Source organism: Carassius gibelio, chromosome B19 (genome assembly GCF_023724105.1).
Source record: "Carassius gibelio isolate Cgi1373 ecotype wild population from Czech Republic chromosome B19, carGib1.2-hapl.c, whole genome shotgun sequence".
Lineage (NCBI taxonomy): Eukaryota > Metazoa > Chordata > Actinopteri > Cypriniformes > Cyprinidae > Carassius > Carassius gibelio.
The window spans coordinates 31,025,130-31,046,804 of NC_068414.1; the positions used below are offsets into that span (position 1 = coordinate 31,025,130).

At 37.8% G+C, this 21,675-nt stretch overlaps 1 protein-coding gene across 7 annotated transcripts; it reads right to left on the reverse strand.

Moving 5' to 3' along the window:
• Positions 1 to 762: 762 nt before the first annotated feature.
• Positions 763 to 21,319, reverse strand: LOC127979414 (CMP-N-acetylneuraminate-beta-galactosamide-alpha-2,3-sialyltransferase 1-like). 7 transcript variants are annotated; one of them, XM_052584861.1, is made up of 9 exons: positions 21,171 to 21,319; positions 20,683 to 21,069; positions 10,630 to 10,936; positions 5,654 to 5,847; positions 5,397 to 5,576; positions 5,253 to 5,298; positions 5,020 to 5,139; positions 1,699 to 1,816; positions 1,106 to 1,251 (listed from the first exon to the last, which is right to left on the reverse strand). In XM_052584861.1, the coding sequence occupies exons 3-8, from the start codon at positions 10,903 to 10,905 to the stop codon at positions 1,721 to 1,723; spliced, it is 912 nt and encodes a 303-aa protein (XP_052440821.1). In that variant the 5' UTR covers positions 10,906 to 10,936; positions 20,683 to 21,069; positions 21,171 to 21,319; the 3' UTR covers positions 1,106 to 1,251; positions 1,699 to 1,720. The 7 variants fall into 7 exon arrangements, with proteins under 7 accessions (XP_052440817.1, XP_052440821.1, XP_052440816.1 ...); XM_052584857.1 differs by lacking the exon at positions 1,699 to 1,816 and having other exon boundaries at positions 763 to 1,251; XM_052584856.1 differs by lacking the exons at positions 1,106 to 1,251; positions 1,699 to 1,816 and adding an exon at positions 3,872 to 4,704.
• Positions 21,320 to 21,675: the final 356 nt, after the last annotated feature.

The following is a 21,675-nucleotide window of genomic DNA, read 5'->3' on the forward strand; positions in this document are numbered from 1 at the left end:
GACAAGAGGCCATAACAGATAAAATAATTTTGTTCATTTGTAAGGATATGAGACCAATCAGTATCGCGGATGGGACAGGCTTCGGGGAGTTCTGCCAAGCAATGGATCAGAGGTTTGATTATTTATCGTTTCACGTCAAGGAAAAGTTAACCACACCACAGCTCGCTCGGAGCATTCAATGTCAGTTCTATATGCTGTAAAATTTCAATTAATATAAATAATATTTGTTTCAATCACTGAATGAAGCCTGCCTTTGGGACAACAGTCGCGACCTTAAATTGATTGCACAAAAATTTGTTTGTTCATTTAAACCATTATGCGCAGAGAACGTGAGGGTGAGAGAGCGTGAGGTCTGCAGTCTTGGTCATTAGTTGATTTCCTTGTTTTTGTGTAGGTAATACGTTGTCATATATGTTTAAACCTAAATAGACTATCTATACAAGTAGTTATGTCTCTTTGTATTATTTTGTCCTGTTTTTGACGTAATTCGCGTCACTGACAACATGTGCAGCCAGATGTTCGAATAGTTTGAATATTGTGTATTTTTTAGAGGGAATATTTGAACGTCATTTTTGAGCAATTTTGACAGCCCTATTATGGTTCCTCTCATTCAAAAAAAGTTTAAAAAGATTGGCGCAAATAGGGAGCAAAGGAAAGGCACAATGCACGACAAAGAATTCTGCACAGACAAATATTTATGACGACAGCTACCATTTTTGTAGTTGTCATTGTTTTGTCTGATAGCTTTTTTGCCTTCTTTGCACTTGGGTAACACCCATAATTGTTTCTTGCATTGGGACAAATCATTTGCATGGGTTATGTTCACAGTATTCACACCAATTTTGAAATACTCTTACTTCAGTGTGAATAACCAAGACTTCGTATTTTCATATAAATACAGAGATGTAATGTAAGTGTCACGTGAGAATATTTAGTCATGTGATAATGTGAAATTTGATAAGATTAGAAGTAATGTTCAATGTGAAAATTACTTTAGTATTTAACTTAAATGCATAACTGTTCATATTAAAGTATACATTTAGTTTTCTTTATCCCTGTGCCAGGGACAAAATGAGAAAATGGTTACTAACACCCTTTATGTATAGAAATCTTGTATAACAAAAGAAGCTCATTCATGGTCTTATTTTCAAAGTCTCCACCGTGACTGCCTCTGCTAAAGTGAGTCAAGCTTCTGTCAAAATAATGATGCCACGTCCCGTCACTTGTAGCTCCAAACCCAAAAACATTGACCTATGTGAGAGATAGACAAACCAGTTCATTAGTGCTTGAAATGCAATGTCACTAATGAAATGTCATGTCATTAATAACAAAGAGCAAACAAGTCATGACAGTCCACGGTAGTCTATTATGCAAATCCATTGATGTCCACACCTACTGTAAGACGTGCACTGTTCGTTCATTGGCTGTCTGTTGCTTAAAGCACATAAAGGCTGCATCTGACTATTTATAATAATGCATTCCAAATACAACAGCTTTCAAAAGTTTTGAGTCTGTAAACAATAATTGATTTTCTTTTCTTTTTTTTATTTTCAATCAGCATATTAGAATGATTTGTGAAGCATCATGAGAAACCAAACACTGAAGTAATGATGATGGAAATACTGCTTATAAATTGTAACGATCATCTTTGGCTGTATACAGTACATTGTCAGGACTTCAAAATTGAAAGTAACTTACCTTATGACAAGCTCATGAAGATCTATGAGAGGCCCATAATGAGTTCCCAGCAGGTTCCCAGAGTTTCCCACCACAGCACAGGTTCTACAGCAATCTGGACTGGCGTCTGTGTAGTGCTCTTCATCAGGAAAGAGAGAAAACAATGTGTCCACCACGTCGGTGAAATCACTTCTAAATTAACTTAATTTCTTTCCATATTTATCATATACTTTGAGCAAAGTAAACAAATATTATTAAAACATTTCAGAAGCAGAAATTCACACAACATTTTAAAAAGATCTAAGAAAATGTCATGAATATCAACAAAAAAAAAGGTATGTGCTGCCACCAACTGTTTAAATATCACAAATTCCCCTTCTGCAAAAACATTGCAGTTATTCTTCACTGGAATCTTTTATATATTTCTTTCTTCACATCTTTTCATTATGAGTTTTGAGATATTTCATGAAGAACGTTCTCTTAAAGTTGTTTTATATACTTCGTATATAAAACATGGGGAAGTCGTGGCCAGACAGTTAGCGACTCGGACTCGCAATTGAAAGGTTGTGAGTTTGAGTCTTGGGCCGGCAGGAATTGTAGGTGGGGGGAGTGCATGTACAGTTCTCTCTCCACCTTCAATACCACGACTTATGTCCCTTTGAGCAAGGCATCAAACTCCCAACTGCTCCCCGGGCGCCGCAGCATAAATGGCTGCCCACTGCTCCGGGTGTGTGTTCACAGTGTGTGTGTGTGTTCACTGCTATTGTGTCCTTGCACTTCGGATGGGTTAAATGCAGAGCATGAATTCTGAGTATGTGGAGTATGGGTCACCATACCTGAATGTCACGTCACTAGTATGAAATGAGTGGCCACCTAAGCACTGATAATTTGTCAGGAATGACAAAAAAAAAAAGGTTTCCTGCATGAATCACTTAGCTAAATGACTCTCTATTGTAGATTACTGGAGTGAATTCTCTGTGCGTGTGTGTGTGTGTGTGTGTGTGTGTGTGTGTGTGGAAAATGTATTTTCCAGCGCATGTGGCAAACTTTGGATACTTCAGCTAAGTAAAGAAGGTTGTACTAGAAATACAAAAAGTTACATTTTGTGGGTGAACAGTAAACAGGTGTGTGTGTGAGATCATGAAGACATGTATTTGGCTTATTCAGTTATGCTATACCCATCTATGCAATACAGTGGAATACTGCACTTTTTTTGTATATAAATGTAGCATACCACCCCATTAGTCAAATATTATATATGTATGCATTTTTTTCTAAATACATTGTTATAGTAAAAATTTTCTTATTAATAATCCACCTCAGCTTATGCTTAAAGCTATAGGAAGCCCTTTTACGTTATAATGTTACAATTAGGTCTAACAACTTAATGAGAAGAGTCTAAATAACTTTTATTAAAAAAAAAAAATTAAATCCTGTGACAGGTGGTCAGCTTACACATTTAAGTAGTCAATATTTATAATCAGTAAAAAATGTGTGTGGCACACCTCATTTACAGAAGAACATTTCACATATGCTGGAGTCAGAATGTAATGAAAATAACATCTGACTGATAGTTCTACGCATTTTGAATTTTATTGACCACCATAGGCCTAATTTTAGTAAGTGTGCTATAATGTCTTTAACTTTGTAATCAGGAAAGACAGCTGGAGGATGGAACACCAAGTCTTTTAGGGGACTATATAGGGCAAAATGCTTAACAGTTTGCTTGCGGTCTCATATAGCCTATTCCGTTATTTTAGTATGTTCGCAGAGGTTGGATTAGCTACTAACCCAAGTTAAAGACAGCATTTGGTGTCATTTGTTTTATGTTTTTGCACTTGGCCAAAATGTTTCGACATTTTAGGTTCACTATAAAGGCAGGCACACCAGTTATGCAAATCCAGACTTTTCTTCTTGACCATTTTCTATTCTTGAATCATTAAATTTATAGAATAAAGCAGAGCAAACACGTGTTGCCTCAGTGTTTAGGGAGGCGTTCGAAATCTCTCACTGATGCGGTGCAATGAGGTACAGGGTTCAGAATACACATGAATACTAGTGGTCACGATACAGAAACACACGTCACCGATCTTTTATGTTCAAAAGTCATTGCAACAAAACAAAAAAGCTTTAAGTGCAACCTGAAAAAGAAAATTAAATAAACAATGTATTGCAGTAGACAAGGATGCATACATCGTAAGTTACTGTGTAATTTATTACTCCGACAAATGCAAGGCAAAGAATTCTGCACAGACAAGTATTTATGACGACAGCGACCCTTTGTGTAGCTGTCATGGTTTTGTCTGAGAGCTTTTTTGCCTTCTTTGCACTTGCGTAAGACCCATAATTGTTTCTTGCATTTGCATGGGTTATGTTCACAGTATTCACACCAATTTTGAAATACTCTTACTTCAGTGTGAATAACCAAGACTTCGCATTTTCATATAAATACAGAGATGTAATGTAAGTGTCACGTGAGAATATTTAGTCATGTGATAATGTGAAATTTGATAAGATTGCAGTTGATGTTCAATGTGAAAATTACTTTAGTATTTAACTTAAATGCACAACTGTACATAATACTATTAAAGTATACATTTAGTTTTCTTTGTGAAAGCATTGTTTGCATACCATTCATTTTTGTACATTTGCCTCAGTTTAATCCGTTTAATTTAATCTTTATTGTTCCACATTCCCCATTAGGACAATATGCTATTAGAAATAATAATGTCTTATTTTTCTTGGTTATATACAGGTGAATAAATACATAAATATTCACAAATAATTCTGCTTTGAAAATGTAGGCTTTTCAAAAGGGTTTCATTAAAAGCCTGTTCCAGGGACACAATGAGAAAATGGTTATTACCACCCTTTATGTATAGAAATCTTGTTCAACAAAAGAAGCTCATTCATGGTCTTATTTTCAAAGTCTCCGCCGTGACTGCCTCTGCTAAAGTGAGTCAAGCTTCTGTCAAAATAATGATGCCACGTCCCGTCACTTTTAGCTCCAAACCCAAAAACATTGACCTATGTGAGAGATAGACAAACCAGTTCATTAGTGCTTGAAATGCAATGTCATGTCATAAATAACAAAGAGCAAACAAGTCATGACAGTCCACGGTAGTCTATTATGCAAATCCATTGACGTCACACCTACTGTAAGACGTGCACTATTCGTTCATGTTGCTTAAAGCACATAAAGGCTGCATCTGACTATTTATAATAATGCTTTCCAAACACAACAGCTTTCAAAGGTTTGCATATTAGAATGATTTGTGAAGGACCATAAACACTGGAGTAATGATGGTGAAAATACTGCTTAGAAAAGGAAAAAACTTTTACCTGATCACAGATGTGCAGAGCGAATATCAGTGTAATGAATCCACTTGATGGGTATTTGCCATGTTTCTGCAGCCAGCTCTCATAGACATATTTAATGAATTCAGGATGGATGATCATCACCTTACAGACAATCAAAACAATTATTGACTTAATCATGTACATTTCTTCCTGGAAAACCAAGTAGATCAGAAATTCCAGTGTTATACATTGATTGATAGATAAATGATTCTCACCTTGTCTCTGTTAGCGTTTACTGTAGGTCTCACTCTAAAATAGGTGCTAAAGAAACACAAAGAGTCATTAAGATGATTGCTGTAAAATGTTTGAAGGCCTGTTTCCCTTAAATCTGTGAGTGAATATTGTGGAAACAATCTCACCGTGTGATGTGTTTAGTGGTGAAGGCACTGATGAGCCAGCGCATGTCTTTGATCTTAAAGGGCAGAAGAATAAGGTGGGTTGAGTTGTCTAGATCCACAGCGCTTTCAGGGTAGAGAATCCGGTGAGTGGTCTTAGAGCCCACATCCTTCTCATAACCTTCTGTTGGACCCTTGTTTATCCTGAGCATGAAAATACATTTTAACAATCATCTTTGGCTGTATACATTGTCAGGACTTCAAAATTGAGAGTAACTTACCTTATGACAAGGTCATGAAGATCTATGAGAGGCCCATAATGAGTTCCCAGCAAGTTCCCAGAGTTTCCCACCACAGCACAGGTTCTGCAGCGATCTGGACCGGCGTCCGAGTAGTGCTCTTCATCAGGAAAGAGAGAAAACAATGTGTCCACCACGTCGGTGAAGTTAACCTTAGTGATCTCGGTTTGCAGACCCTATACAAATGTTAAAACACCTGATCAGGTTGAGACTTCAGAAGAGGATTCAGGAAAACATTTTAAAATTAAATGAACAAAAATATAAAAAGGCAATCTTAGTTTAGCAACTAAAGTATTCCACAAAATCTGAAATATTAGAGAATTACAGAAATACAATTTGTTTCCTGCCAAGCTTAAAATCTTTGTTTAAGGTAAAATAATCACTTTTAAATGAACTTTCCAGATTTATCATATCCTTTAAGCAAAGTAAACAAATGTTATTGAAACATTTCATAAGCAGAAATTCACACAAAAATGTAAAAATGATCTAAGAAAAATGTCATTAATATCATTATCTTAGCACAAGGAGAAGGTTTATAAAAAAAAAAATAAAAAAAAAAAAAGAAGTTGGTCTGTGCTGCCACCAACTGTTTGAATATCACAAATTCCCCTCTGCAAAAACATTGCAGTTATTATTCACTGGAATCTTTTATATATTTCTGTGTGTATATTTCCCACACACACAGGTGCTTCAATAAATTGGAATGTCGTGAAAAAAAAAAAAAAATCACTTCAGTAATTCAACTCAAATTGTGAAACTAGTGTATTAAATTAATACAGTGGACACAGACTGAAGTAGTTTTAGTCTTTGACATTTTCATTTTGATGATTTAGGCTCAGGTTTAACAAAACCCCACCAAATCCTAATCTCAACAAATTAGAATACTTCATAAGACCAATAATAAAAAATAAAACATTTCTAGTGAATTGTTGGCCTTCTGGAAAGTATGTTCATTTACTGTACATGTAGTCAGTACTTGGTAGGGGCTCCTTTTGCTTTAATTCTCAATTCAGCACTGCCTAGGTGGTATTGAAGCCCAGGTTTCTTTGACAGTGGCCTTTCAGCTAATCTAAATTTTTTTGGTCTCGTTTCTCATTTCTCGACAATAACCCGTAGATCACTATGGGATTCAGGTCTGGTGAGTTTGCTGGCTAGTCAAGCACACCAACCTTTTTAGTTGGTCATTAACCAACTTTTGGTGCTTTTGGCTGTGTTGGCAGTTGCCAAATCCTGCTGGAAAATGAAATCAGCATCTTCAAAAAGCTTGTCAGCAGAAGGAAGTATGAAGAGCTCCAAAACTTATTAGTAAACGGGTGCAGTGACTGGTTCTCAAAAAACACAAATGGACCAACGCCAGCAGATTACATTGCACCCCAAATCATCACAGACTGTGGAAACTTAGCACTGGACTTCAAGAATTTTGGGCTATGAGCTTCTCCACCCTTCCTCCAGAATCTATGGCATTGTTTTCTAAATGAAATAACAAAACTTGCACTAAACAAAAAACATTTACATTTATTCATTTAGCTGACGCTTTTATCCAAAGCGACTTACAATTGCTATATATGTCAGAGGTCGCACGCCTCTGGAGCAACTAGAGGTTAAGTGTCTTGCTCAGGGACACATTGGTGTCTCACAGTGGATTCGAACCCGGGTCTCTCACACCACAGACGTGTGTCTTATCCACTGCGCTAACACGACCCTAACACCGAAGGAAAGGAAAAAACCTTTCCTTCCACTCTACTTTCTATTAACATGCTTTTATACAGCACACTCTGAACAGCTTTGGCAATATATATATATATATATTTTTTTTTTTTTTACACACACATACTCACACACACACTCATTGGGGGCTGAGACCCCCTAAAATAAAAATCCAAGAATTGACCCTGTGCAGAACAAAACATGTGATGACTGATTCTGTCATCACATGCATTCGCTATATCTGCTATTTTTGACCAAACTAGGCTACTGCGACCAATGAATAAGCAGCACACTTGATGTGTTGACATGTCCACTTTTTATAAACAACGAGTTAAGCTCTTTGAGCTGGACTGAAAGCGCCCCTATGGTGTATTCAAGGCAGGTGACCTTTCCAAGATAATGCGTTTGGATGCAAGTTTATGATTCTCTCTCTGATGGGAGGTTTCGGTGACTGAGGGTTCCCACGTGAAGAGGGTGACCGTTGGGTTTTTGGTCCCACTTTATATTAGGTGGCCTTAACTACTATGTACTTACATATAAAAATAAGTACAATGTACTTATTGTGTTCATATTGTATTGTAAAACACTTTTGCTGCTATTGAGGTGGGATGGGGTAAGGTTAGGGAGAGGGTTGGAGGTATGGGTAAGTTTAAGGGTGGGTTAAGGTGTAAAGTATGGGTCAACAGTGTAATTAAAAATGTAATTACAGAAATGAAATACAGATGTAATTACATGTCGGTTTTTTTAAATATAAGTACAATGTAAAAACATGTATGTACACAACAAGTACATTGTACTAAATTATTAATTAAAATGTAAGGACATAGTAGTTAAGGCCACTTAATATAAAGTGGGTCCGGGTTTTTTTCTATCCATTTTTACTTTTACTTTGTTTTTCGTTTTCTAAAACAACAAATTTTGACTTTAAAGAAGAAAATAGTTTTATGTGAGATACTGGTTTAGGGTTTAGATTTGTTTGGGATCAGGATGGCGTGACTGTAGAGAATGAATTGACGGCTGTTGGAGAGGAGATAGAAATATTATCATACCCATCGACTTCTTGTATGAACAAAGCTGTGGTGGGTTTTAAGGAAGAGGCTCAAGTAAACCGCCTGATAACTAACGGAATTGTGGTAAGTGGAGAATTTATTGTTGTTTCACCACTTGCTGCACTAACAACTAAAGTTACTGTATCTAACGTGAATCCATTTATTTCGAATGAGGAAATTGTAGGAGGAATTTTATGTTATGGAAAGTTTGCTAGCGCAATAAAAATGCTACCCCTCGGCTATAAAAACAAAGCATTAAAACATGTTATGTCTCACAGAAGACAGGTGTTCATGTTTTTGGAAGAACCAAATTTAGAGGTGTCTTTTAGAGTGTTATGTGAAGGAAAGGCATATTTATGCTAACACTGGAAGCATGAAATAATAATAACTTTATTTTGTATAGCGCTTTTAAAAGTAAATTCTCAGAGCACTTTACATTAGTAAAATTAAGATAGATAAAATAGGGATGATAAACTCAGTATAAATAAAGAATCACAAACAATTTTACAAACCAAAACAATTTAAAAATAAGTATCCAAGACATATAGTAAACTCATAAAATACATCTTTTAACCAACCCCAGAAAATCCCCTTTCACCCAAATGCTTCCTTAAAATAATACGTTTTGACTAAGGATTTAAACATTTTCAAGGATGGTGCATTTCTAATATCGGCAGGCAGATAATTCCATAACTTTTGGACAACTAAAGAGAACACCCTATCACCCATTTTTTTTTTTTTAGATGCGTTACAGGTTTCACTCTGCGTAACTGGTAGGGGGAACCAATAAGCAACACTTCTGTATTATCACTATTTAGACATAGAAAATAGCAGACATCCAATTTTTTATATCTGTGATACAGTCAGAAAGATGTGCAGCAGCCACATTAACATCAGAATTTATTTGAGTGAATGTATATCTGGGTGTCATCAGCATAAAAATGAAAATCAAGTCCAAGAGACCTCAAAAGTTGGCCAAGAGGAAAAATATAAAGGCTAAAAAGTAAAGGACCTAAAATTGAACCGAGGTACACCATATTTTACCACTTCAACCTCAGATCTGCAGCCACCCAGCACAATGAATTGTTTGCGATCTGAGAGATAAGACTTAAACCAGCTCAGAGCAGAGTCAGATACACCAGACAGACTTTAAGCAAGAAAGTAAGGTACAATGATCAATAGCGTCAAAAGCCGCACTGAGAATTTCAATTATTGGACACGTGGAGAACAAGAAATATAGGTATAAGACAATATACATAGTTGAAAGTGTAAGACCGGATCGTTTTTATATGAAAGAGATATGGAACAATAGAATAAATGGATGCATGCGTTTCACCAAACGTTTTTTCTGACCATCACAAGATTATTCTAAATAAAACATTGAGAACTAATTATTAGTGGCATTTTTATGTTAAATTACTACATAATGCTTTTTTTCCTGAAATTTTAAAGTGTTTGGGGGTAACTGGAAGATGAAGATACTTAATTGTGAATCTTTGTCAATGGTGGGATGTTATAAGACGAATACAAGATTGTCAGAATTATGTTTTTCAAACATCAACCATGGTTAAAACCATAGTAAATATTATGCAAAAGGAAATTGAGCTGCTGGAGAAAAAAAATCTTGTAGCTGATAATTGAGATGTACATGGTGATATATTAGAGAAAAAGAACTGAACAATTTTTATTTATTTTTTTTACACTAAAGCAGGCAAAAGGAGCATTGATAAGATGACTAATGGGTCCTTGCTTGCGTGCTTAGCCCCATTTGCATTCTCGCAGCATACAGAAAAGATCAAATAACTTAATATAAATTTATGAGAACGTATGACTAGTCTGCTGTCATTAGGCTTAGCCTAGATCATCCACATAATCAGGACTGTTTAATCGAATGTAATCATTAAGTGAAAACACACATTGGTTCCCAATTTCCATTAGGCCAAAGAATTTCAAAAGTATACATTTAAATATTAAAAACTATAGTTATAATTACATTTGTAGTGTGTGTGATATGAGAGAGAGAGAGAGAGAGAGAGAGAGAGAGAGAGAGAGAGAGAGAGAGAGAGAGAGAGAGAGAGAGAGAGAGAGAGAGAGAGAGAGAGAATGTGTACTTACCTAACTTTTTCCTCTCTCTTAAATTGGGCTGTGTGTGATCAAACTAACCCGTCTGCCCCACCCTTGATCCGGACTGAATTTACGTACCGTCCACCATCTGTAGACGTCGGAACGCAACACACCGTTTCTTCTGTTCAGTAGAAATGGAACCGTGGGGTTGAACCGTGTGAAGAACCAATCAGTATCGTTCAGATCCATGACACATTTATCACAAGCGCACAGACCTCCGCTGGTGGAATCAACAGAAGTTTTGAGGGAAGTATAGATCATCGCGTTTTGGAACAGCATAAAAAGAAAGATGATGAAGCCAAATGTGAAGAGTGCTCTGATGTACGAGGACCTGGGTTTAGTGAAAGGAACCATATTTTCAACTGGTTGAAGAGGGCTTTAAATCCTACAAAGTAAATGAATACACGAGAGAGAGAGAGAGAGAGAGAGAGAGAGAGAGAGAGAGAGAGAGAGAGAGAGAGAGAAAACAGTGGCATTTAGATTGATGTTAATATTCCTATTACTACTAACATCATGAGTCTGCCTGGTCTAAAACAAATGTCAAGGCAAGAGCAAGTCACCTATTACAAATTGTCTGGAACATAAAGAAACACCAGTGGTGAAAGTGTTTGTTGAATATTAAATCCATAAGGACTGCTGTTTTTCCTGTTGTATTACCCTTTAACATTATTAGGTTTTTTTTATCTGCTTCAAAAAACAAAAACAAAAAAAAAACACCTTGCAAAACAAAATTGCGAGAGATTTGATCAAAGTCAAGAACTACATTTCTGTGAGCGATTGACCCTTCAGTAGCTAATACATTAAAACATCATATATATTTACAACTAATAGAGTACAATGAGGTAATATTATTTGACGTTGTTGAGTGCATAAACAAACTAAAAATGAGCAATACATGTTCCAGTATTAATCTATGCTGAAAAAAAGGTGTTTCTCATAATTTGTTTACCCATGACAAGTGCTATAATTTTTCCTAGACTAGACACGTGACACTTCAGCTATATTAAAAATCCTTTATATTTACAACTGATAAAACACTCTACAATAAGGGTACATTGGTTTACATTGGTTATTGCATTACACTTAAATTAGTTTTTTTAGTAAATTAGTAATCTTTGTTAATGTTAATAAAAAATAAATAAATAGACCAGGTTAACTCTGTTCCATTAAATAATAACCATCAACTATGCTTTAGAAGTATCTTTTTAAACTAAACTTAAAGTAATTAACATTTACATGAGTCAATATAAACCTACCTGATTGTTTGGAAATTTAATTATGGAACAATACTGGTAACTTTCAAGAATGTGTCAATCTGACGTGTAAAAAGGAGGTGGTGTTTCTTAAGTACACACCTCTTGGTCACTCACTCAATTCTTTGGCAGATAAATTGCTTAACATGCATAGTCATGTTATGACAATGGGGTCCCCCAAGCTACATACAAGATTTTAGCTATCTGCGTATTAAAAATCGTGATAGGCTATTATTTTAATTTAATTTTCCCAATTACATTTTCAAACATTAGGCACAGCATCATGTTAGGAAGCAGGTTGTGATGAACCTAAAACCTCTTTATATTTTAATAGTCTACCTGTAACTTGTTTACTTAGGACTTTTTTAAATTAGCTTAGCAAAAACTGTCAGTCCTTATCCATCCAGGGTTCATTAAAGCAACTCTTTTCACTATGAGAGAAAAAAAAAAAAAAAAACACACACACACACACACACACACACACACACACACACACTTTACACAACATTCTCCTTTATCTGACAATTACGCCAATATAGTTTTAACGAGATTTGATGATAAATGAGCATGCTGTGTTTTCATTTAAAAACTGAAACTATGTGAATGATTAATTCCTCAACGAAACACTGTAGTATTTATAATACACTATAGTATTTTAATTATTTATAATTAAATGGTCTATTATTTAGCCAAAATAAAACGAAATATTAAATTTCAAAACGCATTTCGGCAAAACTTCCAGTCTACATAAATCAAAACTTGCTTTGCATGTTGAGCATTTAGAGAAGGCTATTATTTACATAAGCATTCAGAACGTTAAGAGATTAAAAAAAAGAGAATAAAAATGAATATAAAACATAACCAATAATTTACTAATAATAATAATGATAATAATAATAATAATAATAATAATAATAATAATAATGAAATATTAGGGGGAAATGTTAAATGGACACACCGTACAAGACTGTAGGATGGATAAAAATGTTTTCTTGTAGGCCTATTTTATATTTTGCACTTTATGTAACATTTATTCATAATAAGCTTCATTTGAATGCAGACAACCACACAAGTCCAGTAGCCAAGGAATAATTAAATATTTTGTATAATAAATTCACTGAAAATAAAATATTAATTTTATAATGAAAGTGCTGTAATTCTCGATTAAGAGGGGTCCGATTTATTTTTGAACCCATTTTACTTCTACGGTTATGTTTTGTTATTTTTAGACTAATTTGAAATACACTTTGGAAAGAAGCTCCAGTCTCCTCATACATTGGGTCCTGACCGACACACCAGGAGTGTATACTGCTGATAGTTAAAACCAAAGCAGTCGCTTTCTTCTCCAACAACTGGTCCTTCGATGTGGATGCAGTGTTCATCCCAGGTACCATGGAATCTGATGAGGAGATTGTTGGAACATCCAGAACAAAATGCCAAACACATCCACCAGTACGACTCCAAGACTTCGAAGTGCAGTATGTAGGTGGCAGAGCTGTAACCGAACATACGATCTCACCCCCCGGGAGGTACCAGCCCATTTGACACCTGTCCAGTCAGCCTCTGCTCTTCACACAGGGCCTCGATTGAGATCACCAAACTTCAGTTCTGCAGAGCACAGGGAAAACCTACCTCAGTCATTCATGTCAGCCCAGCATCCCAGATACCCTAAGCCCGAGTACTATAATGAACTACAAGTCATTCGCAGAGAGAATGCACAGCTGCTGCAGACACACCAAGCCTTTCATGATGACATGGAGTTGAAAGCAGTTAGTTCGGAGTTTAAAGAACTAGTTAAAGTTGCTCAAGCCTTGAGAGCAGAGCTCAGTCCAACTAAAAGCCACGATAGTCCTCCAGTGCGGTCAGATCCCAGATTGCCATCCCATCCTTCCCAACACGTAGATCAGACAGAGCAGGCCACACCAGCTGATGATAAAGAATGGACTGAGCTTCCACCCTGGCCTGAGCCCAAGTTAGAACTGAGAAGGGGTATCGAGACTTTAAAGTTATCAAAACCCAGCACAGCTACCTACCAACGATAGGTACAGAGGTACTCCAAGGCCTCCAAGTCTCAATCTTTCCAAGCATATCTGCTCCCTCAGTATTATAATCCAGATGTGCTACCTCTGCCACCAACCCCTGAAGACCTCAGAGAGTTGTTATCCTCAACTGCACAGTCTTTATATCGGAAACCTTCACAGGCTCAAAACCCAGTTTCTTCTCCCTGATATGGAGCCATGCCAGCTCAGCAGAGTCATCTAACACTTGCAGTTAAAGCAGAATCCAGTATACCACATTTTACCCACACCTCAGGGTCAGAGTATGTCTATAGAGGGCCTACCCCTACTATCCCCAAGTTCAGCCGGCCAGATCCAAGCGAGTTAGCCAGACTTCGAATTGCTTTAGAGAATTTGCTTCCTCCAGATGGGACTGAACTCTTTAAGTAACAAATACTGGTGGATCATTTAAAGTTGGATGAAGGTAAGCTGATTGCAGATGCCTATCTGAACTCACCTACCCCATTTACTGACACCATGGTGGCCCTCCATGAGAAGTTTGGTCAGCCCCACCAACTAGCATTGAGAAAAACTGCCAGTGTTCTGGAAACCCCTGATGTAAGGCGTGGGGATACTGTTGCATTTCAGAAGTTTGCTCTTCAGGTAGAGTTGTGGTGGGTTTGTTGAAGACTTTAGGACCTCAAGGTGACATTGAATTGAATCGTGGGTCACATGTTGCATGCCTGGGGAGTAAACTTCCTTCTGAGCAACGAGCGGAGTTCTGCCGTCACGTTTCAGCAACCTGGAACTGTACCTACTCTGCATGACCTCAAACTGGCTCCGCTATGAAGCTTGGTGCCATGAATTTGATGTTGAGATTACCTCACGAGGAGTTCAAGACCGTCAGACTTTCCAACCTGTACAGAGTAAAAGGACTGTAGCCGTTCTTCATGGATTTGGAGAGGCTCACAATTTAACTTCCCTGTCACCTCAGAAGGGTAATACTCAAAGGACCAAGTCAAGTGAAATTAAATTGTTCTGCCTATTCTGTGATAGCACAGAGCATTATTTGAGTCAATGCAAAACACTTGCTAATTTTACCACTGATCAGGCCGAAGACTGGATTCAAGATAATAATCGTTGTTGGCGCTGTGCCAGGACTCCCCACACTGCTCAGTGTGACCTGAAGAAGCCCTGCAACCTCTACACAATGTAAACGTCAGATCTTCCGAAGAGGATATAGTTAGTATTGAGAAAACCTGCCTTACCAATTCCTCTCCAGACAGATTTTACCTGGACAAACCAGTGGTTGGTAACCGTGTCATGCTTAAGGTAGTACCCATCCATGTTCATTATGAAGAGCGCATTTTAGATACATTTGCACTTCTGGATGACAGCTCTGAGAGGGCCATCTTGCTCCCAACTGCTGCCAAACCCCTTGGTATAAAGGGTACACCTGAAGATCTCTCCTTGCATACTGTTCGACAAGACATTGAAGTTCTTCATGGGTCATCTCCTTTCAAGTATCCTCAACCCACAAGCATAAAAATGTTTACAAAATTGAACATGCCTTCACTGCTGATCGCCTCAATTTGTCATGACAGTCTTATCCTGTGGATCAGCTGCAGAAGTAGTATCACCACTTACATGGACGTCCCATCCTGCAAATTAAAGAGGTTCAGCCTCCACTTCTGATTGGGTCAGATCAGCCCCATCTCATTACCCCAATTGAACCTGTCAGATAAGGCTCTCCAGGTGGACCTGCTGCTGTCCTCACACTCCTGGGATAGACCCTCCAGGGCCCTGCATCATTCTGAGGCCTGAGTCCTCCCAACAATGCCTGCTGACATTGGTCCTTCCACCTCAAGATGAGCTCTTTAAGAATGTCCAAAGACTCTGGCAGATAGAAGCTGTTCCACACAGAGATGAGAAATAGATGACTCGATACAAACAAGATCAGGAGGCTTTAAAGTTACTCAAAACTAAGACCATCCACACAGAAGTCAAAGACATTCTTCGACTTGCAACACCCTTGTTATGGCAGAAAGATATGCCCAAGTTGCATGCCTCTAAGGAGTCAGTCATGCCTAACTTGCGCAGTATTGAGAAACGTTTGTTGAAGGATACAATGAAAGCAGATATCTACAGAGCAGAGATGGAGAAGCTCAAGCAGTCCAGGAAGTAAATAAAGAAACAACAGACTCTGAGGAATGTTGGTATGTACCTCACCACATTGTCAGTCATAATGGGAAATCTCATGTTTTCAACTGTTCCCACCAATATCATGGGCAGAGTCTCAACCAGTATCTGCTGCCTGGCCCTACACTGGGTGCATCATTGTTAAGTGTGCTCCTCAGATTTAGGGAGCATCCAGTCGCAGTAAGTGGTGACATCAAGGTGATGTTCCATCAGGTCCGCCTCATTCCTGAAGATCGTCCCCTACTATGTTTCCTGTGGCGTGATCTGAAAGTGGAGGAACCACCTAAAGTTTTCGAATGGCAGGTTTTTACCATTTGGTACTTTATGCAGTCCATGCTGTGCCTCTTATGCTCTGCAGTGCCATGTGACAGAGCACAGTGTGGCTGATGAGTCCATCAGGGTATCAGTGGAGAAATGTTTTTATGTGGACAATTGCATTCAGAGTCTGAGCACCCCTAAAGCGGCAAGGTACCTGGTTGACGGATTGAGAGAGATGCTTTCTACAGCTGGATTTGAGATATGACAGTGGGCAAGCAATGTTCCCAGAGTCACTTACCCACAGAAGCTCAAGACAAGACCAACATATCAGAATCAACCTTAGGTCTACACTGGAACTGGCAGACTGATAGACTGTCATTCAAGAGCCAACCTGTCATGTATAAGACTCCCTCCCTCAGAAACATCTACAAGGTCCTAACCACTCAATATGACCCTCTCGGACTTCTTTTGCCATACACTACTCAAGCCAAGGTCATCATTAGGCAGCTATAGAATAAGCAGCGGGGTTGAGATGATCCAAACTTACTACCTGAACTCTTGCAGTCATGGCGCATCTGGGAGAATGAACTTCAGTACCTACCAAGCATCGCCCTCCCTAGGACTTATGTCCTTCCTGATGTGGAGAAGGATGGTGCCATACATGGAGTCCACATCTTTTCAGATGCGTCAGAACAGGCATATGGAGCTGTGGCATACATGAGGACCACTGACAAAAGAGGCCAAGTGTACCTGTCTTTCATGGTAGCTCGATCCCGAGTAGTACCCAAACATTCTCATTCCATTCCTCAGTTGGAACTTTGTGGAGCTCTTGTGGCTGTTCAGTTAGCCAGATTGCTTCAGAGGGAACTGACCTTGCAGATTGAGACCACGGTGTTGTGGACAGACTCCTCCACTGTCCTTACCTGGCTGAACTCGGAATCCTGCCATTACAAAGTTTGTGTTGGCAATAGAGTAGCTGAAATCCAGGCACTAACAGGAAATTGTTCTTGGTGCGATGTGGATTCTGCCTGCAATCCTGCCGATGACCTCACAAGAGGCAGACCACTAAATGTTCTTTCAGGGATGAATAAATAGTCTCAAGGACCTCCCTTTTTACTCCAAGATCCAGCCACCTGACCATTAATGCCAGATGACCCCACAGAGATACGGAAGTCTGCCTTCTGCGGTACCACTGCAGTACCACCCCGATCCAGTATACTGGATGTTTGGAACTATCACACCTGGCAAGAATTCCTGGATGCCACTGCTAAGGAAATTCAGGTAAACTCTACCTCCGATTCCTTTCCCGATACAAACGATTATTATCAAGCTGAGATCTTTATTCTCACGCGAGTACAGCAATAGTCTTTTCCCAATTACATTTGGAGAAAGGGAAGCCAGTGTCTGCTGACAGTAATCTTCTTACCTTTGCTCCTGAGCTGGACAGATTTAGTGGTTTAATCCGAGTGGAAGGTTGATTGAGGAGAGCTGAGTCCATAGCAGAATGTACCTTACACCACATTGTATTAGACACTCATCATACAGTCACCCGTCTACTGATTAAGCATTCTGATTGTAAGCCTCATCATCCAGGAGCTGAGCGTATGTTCTCTGAAATCTGATGCCATTATTGGATTATTCGTGGCCGTGAAGCCATCCATCGGCACCAGCATGGCTCACAGCCAACTATTGTGGAACTGTGGTCAGACAGGGGAAAAAACTTCAAAGGGGGTGAAAGAGAGCTGAGAGAAGCCTTCGCTTAAATGGCTCCTGACTTACAGAAACAGCTTGCTCGACAGAGGATACAATTTAATTTCAATCCTCCAGCAGCCCCACATTCCCGGAGTCTACCCGAATTGTTGAGTCGCAGGCGCTGGAGGCATTCGCAAGTCCTGGCGGATAACTTCTGATCCAGGTTTATCCGAAACTATCTCCCAGGCCTCCAGACACGGCAAAAGTGGCAGTCCTCATTCCCAGATCTAACAGAGAAAATGGTTGTGATGATTGTAGATCCACAGATGCCTAGGCCCCTTTGGCCTGTTGGATGTGTCATCAGGACGCACCACAGTTTGGATGGACATGTTAGGTCTCCTGATGTGGATATAAAGGGGCAAGTCTACACTCAACCAGTAGCACGGTTGGGTGATCCTTCTAGCTCTGCCAGATAGCGGAACCCATCCTGCCAACTCACCCTAAGTTAAGTCGCCTTTTAGTAGGAGCAAAGTTGCACAGCACTTTTGGGGGCAGCTGTATGAAAGGCTCCTAGAGAAATTAGGTCTTTTATTGAAGGGACTCCTATTATGATAGTTTGTAGAGCGTATTTCCCGATACATCCAGTAGGAGGCATTATTGTACAAGTTTGCTGCCTGATGACTGCTTGTACGATTACTGAGAGAACGGCAGCTGCGCACAAGTTTTTCCTGTCTGTTATTTTGGTTGTTTGTCTGCGTTTGGGGTTAGTTGTGTTAGTTCATGACCATAAAGTAAGTTCTCTTCAGTTTGCATATCTTCTAAATGTGTTTGAAGTGTATTATTTAACACTGTAGTTTACACATGCATGTAACGATTCACGTTTGATAGATAAACAAGATATATGTAATTTCTGCTAAATACAGAGTTTGATGTTACGGTTTACATAGTAATTGGTTATGTCTTGATACTGTGTAAGGATTTACCAGTATTGCTACCTTTTGATGATGTTATTTGAGAATTGATGCACAGTTTAATGAACCTGGATTTATTAATAGATTAATACTGAAACCATTTTGTGGGACCAGATCAATAATTATATTGTCTCTAATTGCATACTCTGCATATTGAAAACTACAGCAGTTATTTAGATTATAATGAAAATGCTGTTACTCTAGATTAAGTGTCTGATTTATTTGTCAACCTGTTTTACTTATGCTGCTATGTTTTGTTATTTTTAGACACATTTTAAATACACTTTGGAAAGAAGCTCCAGTTTCCTCATTCATTGTGTCCTGACCGACACACCAGGAGTGTCGACACTTTGGCATTTCAGACAATGGAAGTCACACAACATATGACTTCTGAAATATGAGAAAACATTATTAATTGGGTCGATTCTCAAGCGTAACCATTGCCTCATCTCCATTCACAGACTAAGGATTAATCGGTAGCAATTTCCTCACTACAGTAAAAAAAAAAAAATTGTGATAGGATATTGTGAAATACAGCGTCTGGCTGTGTTCTGTTTTAATATAATTTAAAAACAATTTATTGATTGATAGCAAAGTTGAATTTTCAACATGCAGTAAACATTTTCAGTGATGAAAAGAGTTATGCTGTTATTTTCTGATTGTGACATCAGAGCACTTGACATCAGCTCTTTGATACTCAGTTCTTATTGGTCTTACTAAAGACCAGCGTCATATGATGAATGCTCAGATACCTTAATTTCCTCATAAACTCTGTCCACACCTTTCACAATACATAAGAAAAGGAAGTGATTGTGGTGAAATGCTACAGAACTAGGAAGATGAAAAAATTCCTTCAGACACACCTTTACTATCAATCCGAATGACATGGCAGGATGAACAATGCTATTTTTCTTTTGAAAGTTTAACCACATTGTTTTCTCAAAATGTCTTAATCTCAAATAGTTATTTTATAAATAAGCAATAGTTTGTACATTATGCCTAACCTAACCAAAGATTACTTTACAGAGCAAACAGAATGTTTCACAGTGGCATGTTACCTTATATTAAAACTATTTGGCCGATGTTAACTCACATTAAAATATAACTTCGTAATAGAACAATCATTTTACCTTAACAACTGGTGGTTCATACCAACTTACTGTGATGCATTTAAGACTTATTTTAGAAGTCAGGAACAATCCTTTGACTTTTTTTAATCATGATGTGACAATCAACACAAGTTATTATTTGTCTACACTTAACATAGCACAATAGTTTAACATAGCACAATAGTTTTTGATCATCTAAATCTTTTTTTATGCTAATCAAGTGGTCAATGTATTTAGCTGGTTAGCAAAGCCAGCTAGTTTTTATAGCAGTAATAAATAAATAAATATATAGTGAAAAACAAAACAAAAATTATATTATACACATTTTGTGTCTTAGGCCTGCTACATCTCAATTAGTTTTTTGAAGGCCTTTGAAATCTCAAGATTGGCATGAATCTGAACTCGAATAAGCGTTATTGGAGTAAATGTGAATGCAGCTTACAACTCTTTTCTGGAACTAGCATGAACATAGTGGAAATGGTCCACAGTAAATTAACATCAAGTGTACATCAAGTGAAAATACCTCATCTGTTGATTGGCAACTTACATCCAGCAGATCTTTGAGCAATCTTTTTACATACTCTTTTTTTTTTTTTCTACATAAGTTTCCTGCCCTTTATGTTGTGAATGTGTACTGATATTATATACTAACCTAATTCCAGATCATTGTGAGCATTTGGATGGCTTGACAACTGGTACATTTCTAGGTGTTTGGTCACACGTCTCCCTTAATACCAATCACACCAATTTAGTAATGATTGTAAGCAGCTGTTCATCTCGAGGATGAGTTTAAAATGTTTGAATCAATTCTTAAAAAATAATAATAATAATAATAATAATTAAAATAATTAGAAATATTTAATATTGTGTGTTACTTATAGGCCTAGATCACAAATCAAATAAGAAACATTGTTTATGTGACTGATATACAGACAGTTTGATGTTTTTCCCAGCTCAAGATGCCCTTTGGATCATTCTCAAGATATGGCCAAGCATGATCTTCAGCCTTCATGTTGGGTCCAGCAATGCGATCTGGGGGCTGTTTACGAAAAGACAGTAAGAAAAGCGGCGATTAACGTCCAAACCCTGACTTGAAATAACTAATAAATCAATCGGGACTAAAGCTGTTTCATAAACGACCATTTAAGTTCACGCAATTGCATGAATTCGACCCAGGTCCCAGGACGTTGCGTTTTCCTCGGTGCATAACTGACATGCCACAGGTATATTTTTAATCTTTAAAAAGTCATGCAAATATATCAATTTTGCTGTCAGGAGTGGGCGAGGCAAGGCTTACGTGAGTAAACGAACGCTGCTCCGCGCATGCGCGCTAAACAGATGGAAAGCAATATAATTATAGCGCAATAATTCTGAATAAAATATGCATTCTGAAAATATTTGTTGTCAAAATATTTGTTGTTGGACATTAAATGGGACACATGTGTAATTTTAATCTTACAGGTAAGTGTATTTTTATGATAGCAGTAACTGCAAATCAAGGCTGCTAATAATACAGCCCTACTATCTCAAATGAGTTAGTGTTCCTCTTATCTGTTAAAATGTAGTTTGATCTATATTATTTATTTTCATCTTTAATTAAGTAGCTTTAACTTTTAATTTAGTTTTTTAAATGTGTTAATGCTTT